The sequence below is a fragment of the Muscardinus avellanarius genome (assembly GCF_963383645.1).
Source record: "Muscardinus avellanarius genome assembly, chromosome: 16".
Classification (NCBI taxonomy): domain Eukaryota; kingdom Metazoa; phylum Chordata; class Mammalia; order Rodentia; family Gliridae; genus Muscardinus; species Muscardinus avellanarius.
The window spans coordinates 43,596,315-43,610,550 of record NC_137802.1 but is presented as its reverse complement, the minus strand read 5'-3'; the positions used below and the strand labels follow the sequence as shown (position 1 = coordinate 43,610,550).

The 14,236-nt window shown below is 42.5% G+C and overlaps 1 protein-coding gene and 1 pseudogene across 2 annotated transcripts in view; both read right to left on the bottom strand.

The window, feature by feature from the left end:
- Nucleotides 1-14,236, bottom strand: part of CA10 (carbonic anhydrase 10) — a gene marked incomplete at both ends in the record, with an annotated part of 532,584 nt that overhangs the window by 106,085 nt on the left and 412,263 nt on the right. The window contains one exon of the mRNA XM_080712393.1: nucleotides 12,841-13,026. Coding sequence (XP_080568519.1) covers nucleotides 12,841-13,026 — 186 coding nt within the window. The remainder of the gene's footprint in view (nucleotides 1-12,840; nucleotides 13,027-14,236) is intronic.
- On the bottom strand, nucleotides 7,785-8,716 carry LOC308274809 (Y-box-binding protein 1-like; annotated as a pseudogene). Its single transcript has one exon. The product of its transcript is annotated as a Y-box-binding protein 1-like (transcript).

Genomic DNA, 14,236 nt, shown 5'->3' with positions numbered 1-14,236 from the left:
CTTTGTTTTGAATTGTATAGCAGAACATCCATGAAGTGGCTCGGCATCTAATGATTTAATCTTGCAATTTTATTATCTAGACTACTTATATTTAATATTACCGAGCTGTTCCGGAGGTTACTGGGGTGCGTGGGTGGGAGGATTCAAACTGCGCAGAAGTATTGCTTTGGTCTTAGGTTCTTAGTGCTATAGTTTGATTGCTTTTTCATATGGAGACCAAGAAAGGATCTTTAAGGCATTACACTTTCTATATTTAGTCCTCCAGCCTTTAATTTCCACATTTCTTGCGATCAGGAACTATTATGACTTGTTCGTGTATGGGTGGTCTTTTCTGGGAGGAGTAATTTGAGACCTTCAAACCAATTTCCTCAGGGATGCTCATCATTGCTCATGCTTCTAAGATAACCAAACAGCGTCTGCTATTTTGAGGCTGACTCTATAAATGTCCTTGTGGCAGGGTCCTGCTCTGTAATGCAGGATATCTGATCCTAGGGGTATACTTGCTCTACTTGGCCATCAAATCAAATGACCTAAAGGGCCTTCTGAATCCTGCAACTTGAGAGAATTTTAAATTTTAAAATTTAAAAGCCCAAATTAAGAGTCAGAAATTTAGGTTCTGATTCTATTTCTGCTACTAAATTTCAGTGACCTTGGGCAGGTCTGTCACCCTTTTTGGCACTGGATCTGTCCTTTGTTTAGGCAGTAGCTGTGTTGGAAGAGGTAACCTCAAAGACTCTTCTGACAGGACACTTGGGGTGGAGGTTGCAGGTGGACTTGCTCTTTCCAAGTTCAGGTCTGTATCTGGAAGTGGGAGCTAGGATCTTTCATGGAGCTTTTGCAAGTTTTTACCAACTGTTGGTGGGGGTCGGAGCAGCAGTGACCAGGTCATTCTTATTTAAGACCTCCTGTTTTGATGAGTTTTAGTCCCGTGGCTTTTTGGAAATGAGTTGAAAGAACCCAGCTAGTTCACGGGAGTATTGTGAGTAGTACTTATCCCTCTGATTGCAGTGTTTATGCTTACTAAATAAACTGAGACCCTGCAACATTGTCAAGCCATGAGTGGTGGTTTCCAGGGTGACAATCAATTCTAAGGCTGAACCTCATGCATTCTAATTAATTCTTATCTTTAAAATTCTCCTTGTGATGAAATGGCTCCCTCTTTGCTTTAGAGGAAACACCGTTGGGGGGAGATCAGAGCCCGGGGGGGGGGGGTGGCTGCCATAGTGCCTCACAAGATGGGACCAGGCCATAGGAAGGATGCAGGTTAGGACAGAGCCAGAGGGATGCCGAATTGGCCTCAGCAGGTTGTCGTCAAATGCAGTGTCTTCTCTCTCAGGCTGCCCAGCCCCGTCCATATAAAATTGGCAGTTCAGGAGGCTGCTGACTGACTAGTTGTCCTTTCCCAGAAGTAATTATAAAAATGTCCAGAGGGAAGACTTGCCATTGGTAGATCAGAGTCACTGCCCACTTGCTGGTTTGTTTGCTGTGCCTGACCACCATCTGGGCTCCTGACCCCTGTTTTCTCTGCTTCTCAGAGGCCAGTTTGCTCACTCTGGATGGGCCTGGCTCTCAAAATGCAAAGCTTGGGCTTGTAGCATTGGCAAAGACAAGCTCCCTAGCTTGATCCTGGGAGTAATTCCAGAGCTGACACGAAGCATCTAAATGAATTATTTTAGCACACAAGCTCTCAATTATTTCATCACTCCTCCCAGGTACCCTGAAGAATTCGCTTACCTTGAATTTGTGAATAATTTAACATAAAAAATTCTAGAACTTCTGTTAATATTGACATTAGCTTAATTAGGTTTGTCATGACTATAGAATTTATTTCATAATATACTGGGTATCATTTAAGCACGTTGAAAGCTACAGTCTTTGAAATGATCTTAATTTAGTCATTCAACCTATTCATTCAGAAACATTTTCCTAGAGCCCACTGTATATATGGGGGTGGGTTGTGTGTGTGTGTGTATGTGTGTGTGTGTGTGTGTGTGTGTGTGTGTATGTGTGTGTGTGTGACTGAACCCAAGGGTATTATACTCCTGAGCTACATCCCCAGCCCTATTTTATTTTTTATTTTGATACAGGGTCTCATTAAGTTGAGAGGGCCTTGCTAAACTGCCGAGGCTGGCCTCCCATCTGTGATCCTCTCGTCTCAGCCTTCCAAGTACTGGTATTACCGATGCGTACCACCACGCTCAGCTCTGGGGAGATATTTAAAAACTACAACCTACTCTGGGTTTTCAGGGAGTTAGCAATCTAACTGGGAAGACAGGATCCTCTGCTGAATCATGGGCTCCTTAAAGGAAACCCGTTGACTTTCATTTTTTGTATTTTCCCAGTGTGCTCTGCTGGGACCCAGAGCAGGCAAATAAGCACTGGTAAGGGGCTTGTGGATAAACCGTGGCCTCTGTTAAGCAGCTGTAAATCAGAAGACCTGAGTTAAGTCTAACCTTGTTCATTTATTGCCTGGATGATCATAGGCCTTCTCCCCCCTCCCCAGGTAAGAAGGAGATGACATTAACGGCACCCCATTGAGCTAGTGTTTGCTGATTAAGTGGGAGGACTTATGTGAGTGTGCTTTGGGATTTACTCAGAGTAAAAGCCAAAGTTTGTGCAAAGAAGACCCTCTCGCTCCGCAGCAGACCTGGGCCCTGCTCCTGCTTTTCCGGCCTTCTACGTTATCACCGACCCATGTGCTCGTGTTGCTCCTGCTCTTCCGTAAGTGCTCACAGCTCTCTCCTCCTTCGGGAACGTTGTGCTAATTGTTGTCCCTGCCTGAAATGCCCTTCCCCTGGACACCAACTAGGAACCTGACGGATGTCACCCTTTCCATGAGATCTGCACTGGCCATTCAATTTAGACTTATAACTCACTACCCTCACTCCGCATCTTCTCACAACCTTATTCTGCCCTGTTTCTGTCCCTATAACCTTTACCATTTCCCTCCATTCATTTCTTTCCCTCCTTCCTTCCTTCCTTCCTTCCTTTCTTCCCTCCTTCTGTCTGTCCATCTGTCCTTCCTTCCTCTTATGCTGGGTATTGAACCCAGGGTGATTCAACCTCTGAGCTGTATCAAAGATATTTTAATTTTTAATGTTTTTATTATTTTGAAACAGGGTCTTGCTAAGTGGCTGATGGTCTTGCTAAATTGTTGAGGCTGGCCTTGAACCTGCAATTTTTCTATCTCAGCCTCCTAAGTACTGGGATTACAGGTGAGTACTACTGCACCTGACTCCCTTTATCATATCCTTACTGACCATAAAAAACGTACTCAGCCGGGCGTGGTGGCGCACGCTTGTAATCCCCGCGCTTGGGAGGCGGAGACAGGAGGATCGCGCAGGTTCGAAGCCAGCCGCGCTGGCGTAAGAGACCCTGTTTCAAAAAATATATAAAATAGGTCTGGGAGTGTAGCCCGGAGGTAGAAGGGCTTCCAGAAACCCCAGTACCACCAAAAAAAATAAAAAAAATAAAAAAACGTACTCATCTATTATGCTTATTATTTATCATGTGTCTACTCCCACTTGACCGCAAATACCCTACCGGTAGGGATTTCTATCTGTTTTCTCACTGTGGCATGGAGTAGATAATGTTTGTTAACTTGATGGACCAGTGAAGGTAAATCACAAAGCTGTGAGATACTGCAGCCAGCTGGGGGCCTGATGGAGCAAGATGCGGATCACATCACACGATACTTGATTCAAGTCTATGCCTTGTTTCCCCAGTGGATCTGAAATCCCTGCAGGGTGACATTGCATTGTACAGTCCTTCGATGTCCTCTACCACGTTTATGATAGGGCTTGGTTCATGCTTTACTAATACATTTTGAATTTCACAAAGCTTACTTTTTTCCCAGAGAAATCTCAAAAGATGACTTAATGGCAATTATGAACTAACTCCTCTCATTCTTTTCTAGTTTCTGGTGTAATAATGCACTGGGATTATGGGCCTGCACCACCACACCGGACTTTGGGCAGCTTTTATCTAAATACCCCATCTTCGACTTGAATAGGGTTGTATATTTTTTGTGTTGTCAAGAAATTCAACACAACACAGAGCTTCAGAGGGGAAAAAGCTTATACAGTGTTCTTGGGACTCTAATGGTTGATTGAACTGTTCATTTAGCAACTGAATGACTCCTCTCATCAATATTACTGAAGCATTGACTGTACATATGGTACTATGCTAGGTACATGGTGTACAGAGATGAACAGCTCTTGTCCTTGGTGGTTTACTAAGCTCATTAGCTCCTTCACTCAGTAAAAATTTATTGATGGTTTCATGTGTCAGACAGTGTACAAGGTGCTGGATGAACAGTGATGGTTGAGATAAAATTCTCATCAGCAAAGAAGAATCCACCATGATCAGTTAAAGCATAGACTGGGGGTCAGTAAAGTTCCTATGTAAAAGATCAGGAAGTAAATATTTAGACTTTTAAAGTTCCCATATGGTATTTGTTCATCTTCCTCCTCTCCCCCCTCTCCCTCTCTCTTTCTCTCTCTCGCTGTCTCTCCCCCTCTCCCTCTCCCTCTCCCTCTCCCTCTCCCTCTCCCTCTCCCTCTCCCTCTCCCTCCTTCTCTCTCCCTCTCCCTCCTTCTCTCTCCCTCCCTCCCTCTCAAAAATCTTTTAAATGTAAACCATTCTAAAACTCTGGGCTGGACGAAGCCCATAATACATGGTTCAAAAGCTCCTGGAATAGATAAATATGTAGGATTCTCTGGAAGTGGGGAGGAATCAGCACCTGACTGGGAGAGGGAAGGGAGCTTGAGAATCCCTAACAGGTAGACTGAGGTGGGTGAGCAGTAGGGTGATGGGGCTGGCATCCAGAGCAGAGGTAACCACTTTCTTATGGCACCTGAATAGAACTTTCATATGCATTACTCATGTTATTCTTAGGCAGTAAAATTATCATTATTTCAATCTCCAATTGTACCATCAAAACATCTCCACCAAGAGATCCCAGCTGGGCATCAAAGTACCTGAGTACCACCCCCCCACCCTGATTCACACCAGGGTCCTGGTTCTCTGTTGGGGCTCCTCATACCCAAGCAAACATCAGGGCAATTTGGTGTTAGCTGTTTATTCCTACAGATTTGTGTTGCTTTAGCAAAACCAGTCTCTCAAGGATGCAATTAATTGGTTCCTGGAAGAGGACAAGGCCTGAGTTTTCTGTTGTTTAGTCTCAGTTGTTGATTCTGTGATAGTTGTTATTTCTTTCCTGATTCAATTTACCAAAAATGGGGAAAAAGCTCATATTTTACATATGACTTTGATTCCCTCCTCCTTTTAATAAAATAAATCTCATCTACATCACCATAGCAACATCTGTGGACTTTAGCCTTCCTTAGATGTGTGTTGAGAAGGATCAGAGATTCCAAAGGTTGAAATTTAATCGCTTCTGCCCATCTTCATGGGAAGAAGCAAGCATGTTCCTCTGCACAACTGCTCAATCTCCCCTCCCCTCCTCTTCTTCCCCCCCCCCCTTATCTCTCCTCTCTGTTGTGGGAATTGAACCCAGAGGATTTTACCTCTGAGCTATATGCCCAGTCCTATTTTTTTATTTTTTAAAATTTGAACTAGGGTCTTGCTAACTTGCTGAGCCTGTCTTTGAACCTGTGACCCTCCTGTCTCAGCCTCCGAAGTACTGAGATTACAAGTGTGTGCCACCATGCTGGTTCCATTCTCTTTTAATATGCTCCGAGAAAGCTATTTCACAATCCTCCTCCTGAATGAACCTCAAATGTATCTACATTGTGTTGTCTTTCAATATATGCATCTCTCAGCCGGTGTGGTGGTGCATGCCTGTAATCCCAGTACTTAGGAGGCTGAGAAAGGGGATTGCAGGTTCAAGAAGAGTCTCAGCAAGTAGTGAGACTATCATCAACCTAGAGAGAACCTGTTTCAAAATAAAACTAAAATAGGGATGGGGGTATAGCTCGGAGGTAGAATGCCTCTAAGCTCAATCCCCATTGACACACACACACACACACACACACACACACACACACACACAACCATTCCTCAGTTTACTTCCAGATTCTCTGAGTTAAATTTGGGCTCTGGACATGCCTTGATCAGACCCCATCAGGTTTGAAGGACAATAGCCATACAAAGAATGGGTGAAATTAATAGAAGGATCAGGCTATACTATCTTGTGGAGTGGCTGGTGAAATTCTCAGGGTACCTTTTACCCATTTGAAAATAAGAAATTAAAAGCTGATGTGATATCCCACACCTATAAATCTCAGAAGCATTTGGGAGGTAAAGACAGGAGGATCACAGGTTTGAGGCCAGTCTGGGCAAACTAGTGAGGCTGTGTTTTAAAAAATAAATAAGTAAAAAGATCTGAGGTTGTACCTTGGAAGTAGAATGCCTAATGCACCTGGCTTTAATCCCCAGTTCTCCCCAACCCACCCTCCAAAAACTGTCTAATTTCTCCCAAATAACTTGTATTTTGGTCTAGTCTCACTAACTGCAACTTGATCCACAGGCTTGATTCTTCTCTGATAGTATCTTTTGCCTGGTTAAATGTATTTGTTTTTGTTATAAATATCCTACTTTATAGTGGATATCAATCCTTAGACTTGATTAGCAAGCTGAGGGTCTTGCTTATTAAAAACAGTTAATTTTCCCTTCTTAAAAGAAAGCTTGAGACATTTGAATCCCTGAATAGGCTCATTTATCACTAACCCCCAACAAAGCATACAGGAGTTTTCTGTGTAGGACATGAATAATTTTTATAAAAATGTAGTTGCTGGTTGTGTCATACATCCATGCAGCTTTATAAAACAAAGCAAATGATTACCATCAATTATAATAACCTCACTAGACAAGACTGCAATTAATCTACAGCTCTTCAGATAATGACTGTTGCTTTCTGCCAGGGAAAATGGCTGGCATTAATTGACTTATCACAATCAGTAATGATAGATGGGGCAGATGGTCATGAGATTATCCACCGTCAACAACATAAACACACGCTTTGTTACCAGAAGTGTCTACCTGGGTCCTTTCAAGGGATAGCCAGAAAAAGAGACCTAGGATGGCTTTGAAAGTAGCACAAAAGGAAAATGAAAAGTAAAGATACAGGGTGATATGTATCTGCTTTTATTGGAGCTAACCTCAGTAGAATATGACCAGAGAGAATCTGTGTAAGAAAGTCATAGATTGTGCAGAATTTCATTACTAGGAGTTACATTAAAACTAACAGTTCACTCGCTCATTAGGAAGTGAGTTGCTTTTATGAAGACACAAAATTCTGTTCAAAGTTTAATAATGCCAGCAATGGGAATTCACTATTTTCAGAAGCAAAATCATTTTGTTGACGCACAGCCCTCCTATTGTTAGCTGAGCTCCGTCTTTCTTTTCTTATTATTATTTAAGACCTTTATTAACAGGTACATGCAGTTTGTTGACTTTTTTAAAAAAAATCAAGTTGTAAACTTTTATTACAGGTTAAAAATGAAGTTCTTAACAATCTCAACCTGACCAGATATGAAACAATTTAAAAAATTTTAAAGGCATATTGAGAAAAACCAAGGTTTTTTTTTTTTTGAAAAACACATTTGTCATTACCAAAAAGAGACATATTTAGGTAAAAATAATTAAAAACTCCATGTGGCATAGGTCATGCAGATAGTTCTAGTTATCTGGTCAACAGGCAAAAAGCAAGCAAGGTCTTCAGATCCAATCTTTTGTTCATTTCTTATTGCTGAAATTTCATATTCATTTCTTGACTAAACCCAGTGATGGTAGAGATGGTAAGGTGGGTGCATTATCCCACCCTACTCAGCCTCAGGAGTGGAAAGATTCTCCACTGGTGAGTCAGCTGCTTTTGTAAAACTATTTGCCATCTTGTGCTTTAGGGTTTTCTGGGTGTCTGTGTGAGTAACTGAAGTTGCATCGGTACCGACGTTGAGGTGGCTGTTGATCTTGGGAATCATCTCTTTGATTTTCTTCATCCTCTTCATTGCCATCCTCTCTAGGCTGTCTTTGGCGAGGACGGCCCCTGGAAGGAACACTACAATATCGTGTTCTGTAACCCCGATACGTATTCTGTCACTTGTCTACCTTATTCTCCTCTACCTTGGTTGACAGTACGTGCCATCACTTCTCCTTGTATAGGAGGGTTGGAATACTGTGGTCGATGACCATTGGGTATCTGAACGTAGTAGGGGGGAAACCTTCTCTTTCATGGGGTCAGCATTGTTGGGCCTGGCCTTAGGAAGCACTCTCTAGTCCCTGGTTCTTTTCCCACTCTCACTATTCTGGTAATTCTGCTGTAATTTCATGGAGGACCCCTACAACGTGGATGGCATCTCTAATGATTACAGTCTGCTGCATATTTACTGCCTTGACCTGGGACTCCACCAGGGCCTTTAGCATTTGCTGCCTCTGCACTCTTTTCTCCTTCAATGACATCAAACCACATGGTCTCTCCGTCTCCTACACTGCGGAGGTACGTCCTGGGCTTATTCTTCTTTACGAGAGTCCGGTGTACAAATACATTTTCCTTGGTGTCATTCCTGTTGATGAAACCATATGTTTCTTACATTGAACCATTTTACTGTTCCCAAAGCCTTCATTGCGATGACCTTGTTGTCCCCATGGCAGGTGCCGCTGCTCCCTGAGCTGCCACCTGTGGTTCAGGGCTTGGTGCCCATGGTGCTAAGGGTGGTGTCGGGGGTGGCTGCTGGGTCTCATCCTCCCTGCTCATGGTTGCTGTAATAGTGACAGGGGCCAGCTGCACCAGCTGCAGCTCCTCCTGGGGCGTGATGGTAACTAGGTCAGTAGCCTTGGGGCTACTTAGTGCTCTCTTGAGCCTGCTTTCAGCTCCCACTACTGACTGAACTCAACTCTGTCTTTCTGTAGCTTCTAACCCTTGGCCCTAGATCTTTTCTCTCATGCTACACATAAGAGGCCAAATTCTTGTTCCCTAGGACCCCTTAAACCGTAAGGGCTAACCGCTTCTCCAGTGACCTTTCATGTAATACTTTTTTGGAAACTCCAGAATTCTGGCCTCTTGCACCAAATCTCACACTGATTTTTCTGTAGACTACGCATATTAAGGGGTTGTCAAAGAATGTGATTAAACTGATGTGGTCTACCCAGGCCAAGTTGCAACTGTTCCTTTTTAAAAATACTTTTATTGGTGCATAATAGTCTCATATTCCCCGACTACCTTCCCACTCCCCCTTTACTGTACATGGTATTGAGGTTGACATTGGTATTCTCACGTATGCACAGGTCAATGAAAGTGGTTCACTCATTAATTCTGCCTCCTCCTCACACTCCCCTATACACCTTCCTCACTCCACTGGGGTTCTTCTCCATTATCTGAAGTCCCTCCTGGGACTTCTGGAAAGATGGTAACTGAGCGAAACAGCGCACATCAGTACTGCTGACACTCTATCTCTCTTGCCTCAAAAACAGCATTCTACAAGTCCCTCTTGTATCCCGATTACTCCCCAGCTTCCTCACAAGAGAGAAAACATGACCCATCACTTTCTGTGACTGGCTGCTCTTACTTAACAAAACATTCTCCAGGTACATCAATTTTCCTGAAAATGACGTCATTTTGTTTTTCTTTATTGTTGAGTAGAATTCCATTATGTGTACATTTCATAATTTTGTAATCCATTAGACTGTTGGTAAACACCTAGGTTAGTTCCATAAGCTGGCTATTGTGAATTGTACAGCTATGAACATGGATATGCATATATTTCTATATTATTCTGTTTTCAGTAATATTGCAAAGATACCCTGGAGTGATATAGCTGGATAGTATGTTGGATCCATTCCCAGTTTTCTGAGGGATCTCCACATTGATCTCCATAGCAGTTTTACTAATCTGTAATCCCACCAACAATGTTTAAGATTTCGTATTTCTCTATATCCTTGTTAGCGTTTGTTGTTGTCTGACTTCTTGATGTTTTCCATTTTAATTGGGGTTAGATGAAAATCTCAGGGAGTTTTGCTAATGATGAGGAACAGTTTTTCACATATTTATTGGCCATTGTATTTCTTCTTGGTGAACTGTCTGTTTAGTTTATTTGGGCATTTTTTAAAAATTGGGTTATATATTTTGCTAGAGATAAATTTCTTAAGTGTTTTGTACATTGTAAATTTTAGTCCTTTGTAGGAAGAGTAGCTGGCAATGATGTTCTCACATTCTGTGAAACAGAGTCTCCCTAGATTTCGTAGAGTCTTGTTTCATTGCTGAGGCCGTCCTCTAACTTGTGACTCTTCTGTCTCAGCCTCCCATTCTGGGAACTTTAAAATTCCCCAGTCCTTTAAAAATTTTTTTTTTCATTTTGAAACAGTGTATCACTGAGTTGCTAAGGGTCTCAATAAGTTGCTGAAGCTGGCCTCCAATCTGAGATCCTCCTGCCTCACCCTCCCATTCTGGGAACTTTAAAATTCAGATTCTTTGGGATGATTCTCCTGTTACCTGTGGTCTGGGATAAGTCTGGGAAAAATAATGCCCTAAAACATCATATTATTGCATGTTTCTCTTGGGGATTTTGTGAGTACTCATTTACTCCAAAATTGTAACTTATTCATGTACAAATCACAAAGCACTTTGTGTTATATTGAAAAACATGTGACAGTAGGGTACTCTGCAGCACAAAGATTTTAGCTTGGTAATCACGGATATTTTTCATTCATTCCTTTAAATAGTAGACACGTTTCTACTCTCAGACAGCATTATGATCAGCATTGGAATATGAAAGCCCAACGAGGAAGAACAATAAGGAAATAATAACAAGCAGGAGAAATAACAGCAGAACTAACAAAAAAGGAGGAAGTAGGCCAGGCATGGTGGCGCACGCTTGTAATCCCCGCACTTGGGAGGCTGAGACAGGAGGATCGCACAGGTTCGAAGCCAGCCTCAGCTACTTAGTGAGGCTCTCAGCAACTTAGTGAGACCCTGTTTCCAAATAAAATATAAAATAGGTCTGGGAGTGTAGCCCAAAGGTAGAAAGCCTCTGGGTTCCAGCCCCAGCAACACACACACACACACACACACACACACACACACACACACACCCCAAAAAAAACGGAAGTTAATAGATAAAATAAGCATATGTCTTTAAATAGCACATACTATCAAAGGGGAGAGATTATCTACCTTTGGATATTCTCTAATTCAGACCGGCAGTCCCCAGTCACTTTCAAATTGTGAGTTTTTGTTTTATTGTTATCATATTCCCTACGATACTCTAGTTCAGGATCTGCAGCTTTAGGGAGCTTTCTATCATATTGCCGTGGCAGACATTACTAGTTAATTCTAGTGGTGTTTTCCCACAGATCCAGGAGGGAGATCCATACTCTGGTCCAAACCCACTGTCTATGTTGCCATTACTATTAGATCACAAATAAAATGCTATATGAAATCTCCATAGAGCTTTTACAACACACAGTGCCCTGACAAACATGCCTCTGGGCCTTTTTTATGCTATGTCCCCTATTTCCTGAATTATCTTCTTATCAAACAGCCAAGTACTTTTGTGCTCCTTACATCTGAAATCTCACTTAAATTTTAAAATAACTTTGAGAGGTGTCTAAATTGTGCCTTAGAAGAATCATGTAATAATCCAAGATGACATAGTTAGTGTGTATCAAAGCAGGGATTACAGGCTCAGGTCCTTTGACTCCAAAGCTGATGCTCTTAAAATTATTCTTCATTGCCTTTCTTCATAGCCTGGTTCAAAGGGCAAATCCTCTGTGGCGCTTCTCCTGGCCCCTTCAAGTAAAATTTTCCACTTCTTCCTGTGAGTATGCCAAGGCCTTTGAATGACTCCATGATAGCATGACATTACACTTTAATGATGTGAATATAGCACTCTTTGAGCTCCTCTGTGATAGGACCTCTTTTTTCTTTTTAAAATCCCTGTATCCCTGGTAACTAGTTGAGTCCTTAGGCAGTCTCTCAGTTGATCCATTCTGAACACACATGGAAATCTGGCCAATGGACTCCATCATATTGTGGGTCTATTTCTGAGTGCATGGTCCTATGCATTAAAAACAATGCCAGGCTCATAACATGACCTTGATTGAAAAAATCAAAAGCTCCTGTGAGAGACATGCTTCTGTGATTTCAAAGCCTTCCTGACATCAGTACAGGGTATTCAGCATATCAGGACCCCAGTTCTCTATGCAATAACTGCCCTCAAGTATAATGACTGCAAAACAAGGCAAAACAAACTACTTGTCAAGTGTTGCATCAACAGATGAAATCTGTTTAAATGATAGCTCTCATCCTATAATTGAAACAGTGGTTGGGCTCACTGCCACGGCTGAGTTTTATCTGGGTAGATGGTGGCCACGCAGTGACTGTTAATGGTGGTGCATGACAACATTTCCATTCCTCAGGATCCCAGGTGAATAGTTTAGTTGTCTGACATTTATTTCACAGTACGTTATAATTTTGAGCAAACAAGACCCATTCTACCGGAAGGGAGAATTAGGAAATCTACACTATCATACAAATATGTGAGAGGCTGATAGCCCAAAAAAGTGTAAATGAAGAGTTATGTGAAAGGTGAAGGCTTGGAGTTGAATAAGTTCCTAAGACATATTAGGACATGAATTCCAAGAAACCATCACCAATGTTTCAGAAGGAAATACAGTTTCATGGTAGTCTTCCCTGTAAAATATTGGAAGTGTCTAGAGACTTCCATGCCAACAAGAAAAGGGCAGGTAGGGAAAAGAGGACTAGAACTTCTACCTCCATAAGTTCAAGGGAAATCTCTCCATCTCTTATTTCACCTAGGATATAAACAGGCATCGAGTCTTATAACTTGGCATTAGCATTAGTACTTCCACAGACCTACGTACCTCCCCAGAGAAGGCCTGTCCATTGAGGAGGTGCTCCGACCCTTGGCTGTCCTCGCTCCCGAAGTGTAGCCGGATCTCCTCCAGCCGATGGCTGTATGTCATGGGCCCTCCCGATATGTTGACCAAGTGCTCTTTGTCTAAGCGGAGGGACACATGTCTTCCAGTGTTGTACATGGTCCCACTGACCTGCAAGGCAATGGGCAAGAAGTCAAGCAAGGTGTGAGAAATTAGAGAAAACAATTAGCAGGGGAGAGCTGCTAAGAACAAATGAGAGACAAGAAAGCCAGAACCAACATCTAGCAGCATACGCTGGCAGGAGACGGAAGCTCTCTGTCTCAAGTCTCAAACATTCAGTCCTGTAGGTTTTATATAGATGCCTCGCCCACTCCTGCAAGCAGATGTCACACAGGGCAATCTGATCCTTCTTCACAGTTTGTAGCCTGAGTGCTCAACTAAAGAGATTCCTGCAAGCCTCCCATTTCTCCAAGTCCCAGACTTACTCCTCACTCCTAATTCCATCTTGCTTCAGTCCTTTGGGACCACCAAGTGTTGGTGGTCTCTTTCTTCCCCTCTTTGGACTTGGTGTTCAGCTTCTTTCCTTTACACTTCTTAACAACTTGACTCTGGAACACGGTTTCTACCTAGGACTCTACTTCCTTATCTAGATTGACTTGGCTCTGCGAGTAGATTCTGGAGCTTAAAGGAGACTTTGAATGAATCCAGATAGGATGCTTCTGGACTATTTGATGTTGGAGACTTTGAATGAATCTAGATAGGACTATTTGATGTTGAACTACAGGATTGAACTAATGAATCTAGATAGGACTCTTTGATGTTGAACTACTGGATTTTCTCCTTGCTTATTCTGATCCCTTCGGGCCCAACTTTCTACTGGAGGAATTCCCTAATGGCTTCACATAACTTTGGTGTCCTTCATTAATCATGCTCTGCATATATCTGCTCTGTGTTGCTAGTCTTTACCTCCCCCTCCACCCTCCTGACCCTGCTTATTCTGGCAGAGACAGCAGTGTACACTCCACACTCCACTGGCTCCTGTTTATCTGCCACCTTCCTGTTAGGTGGAAGCTGTGTGACTGATGGGCTCTGAGAGCTCATGACAAGTGTCACGTCTAGACTGAAGTGGTCAAGTCTTGCATACTTCCCCAGTCCTTCTCTTCTTGTGCTACATCAAGCTAAGGCGTTATGTGGAAGTATAAATGTGCAGCTGCTTGGTGGAGCCTGGGTCAGTTAGGGTCCCTGGGGAATTATATGCAGTTTACAAAATGGTCAGAATCTTTCATTACATAGTTTAAAAGATACAAACAGGTCAAAGAAGAAGAGTCAGCCACAATTTCACAATTTAACCAATAAATACCACTAGTATTTTGGTATATAT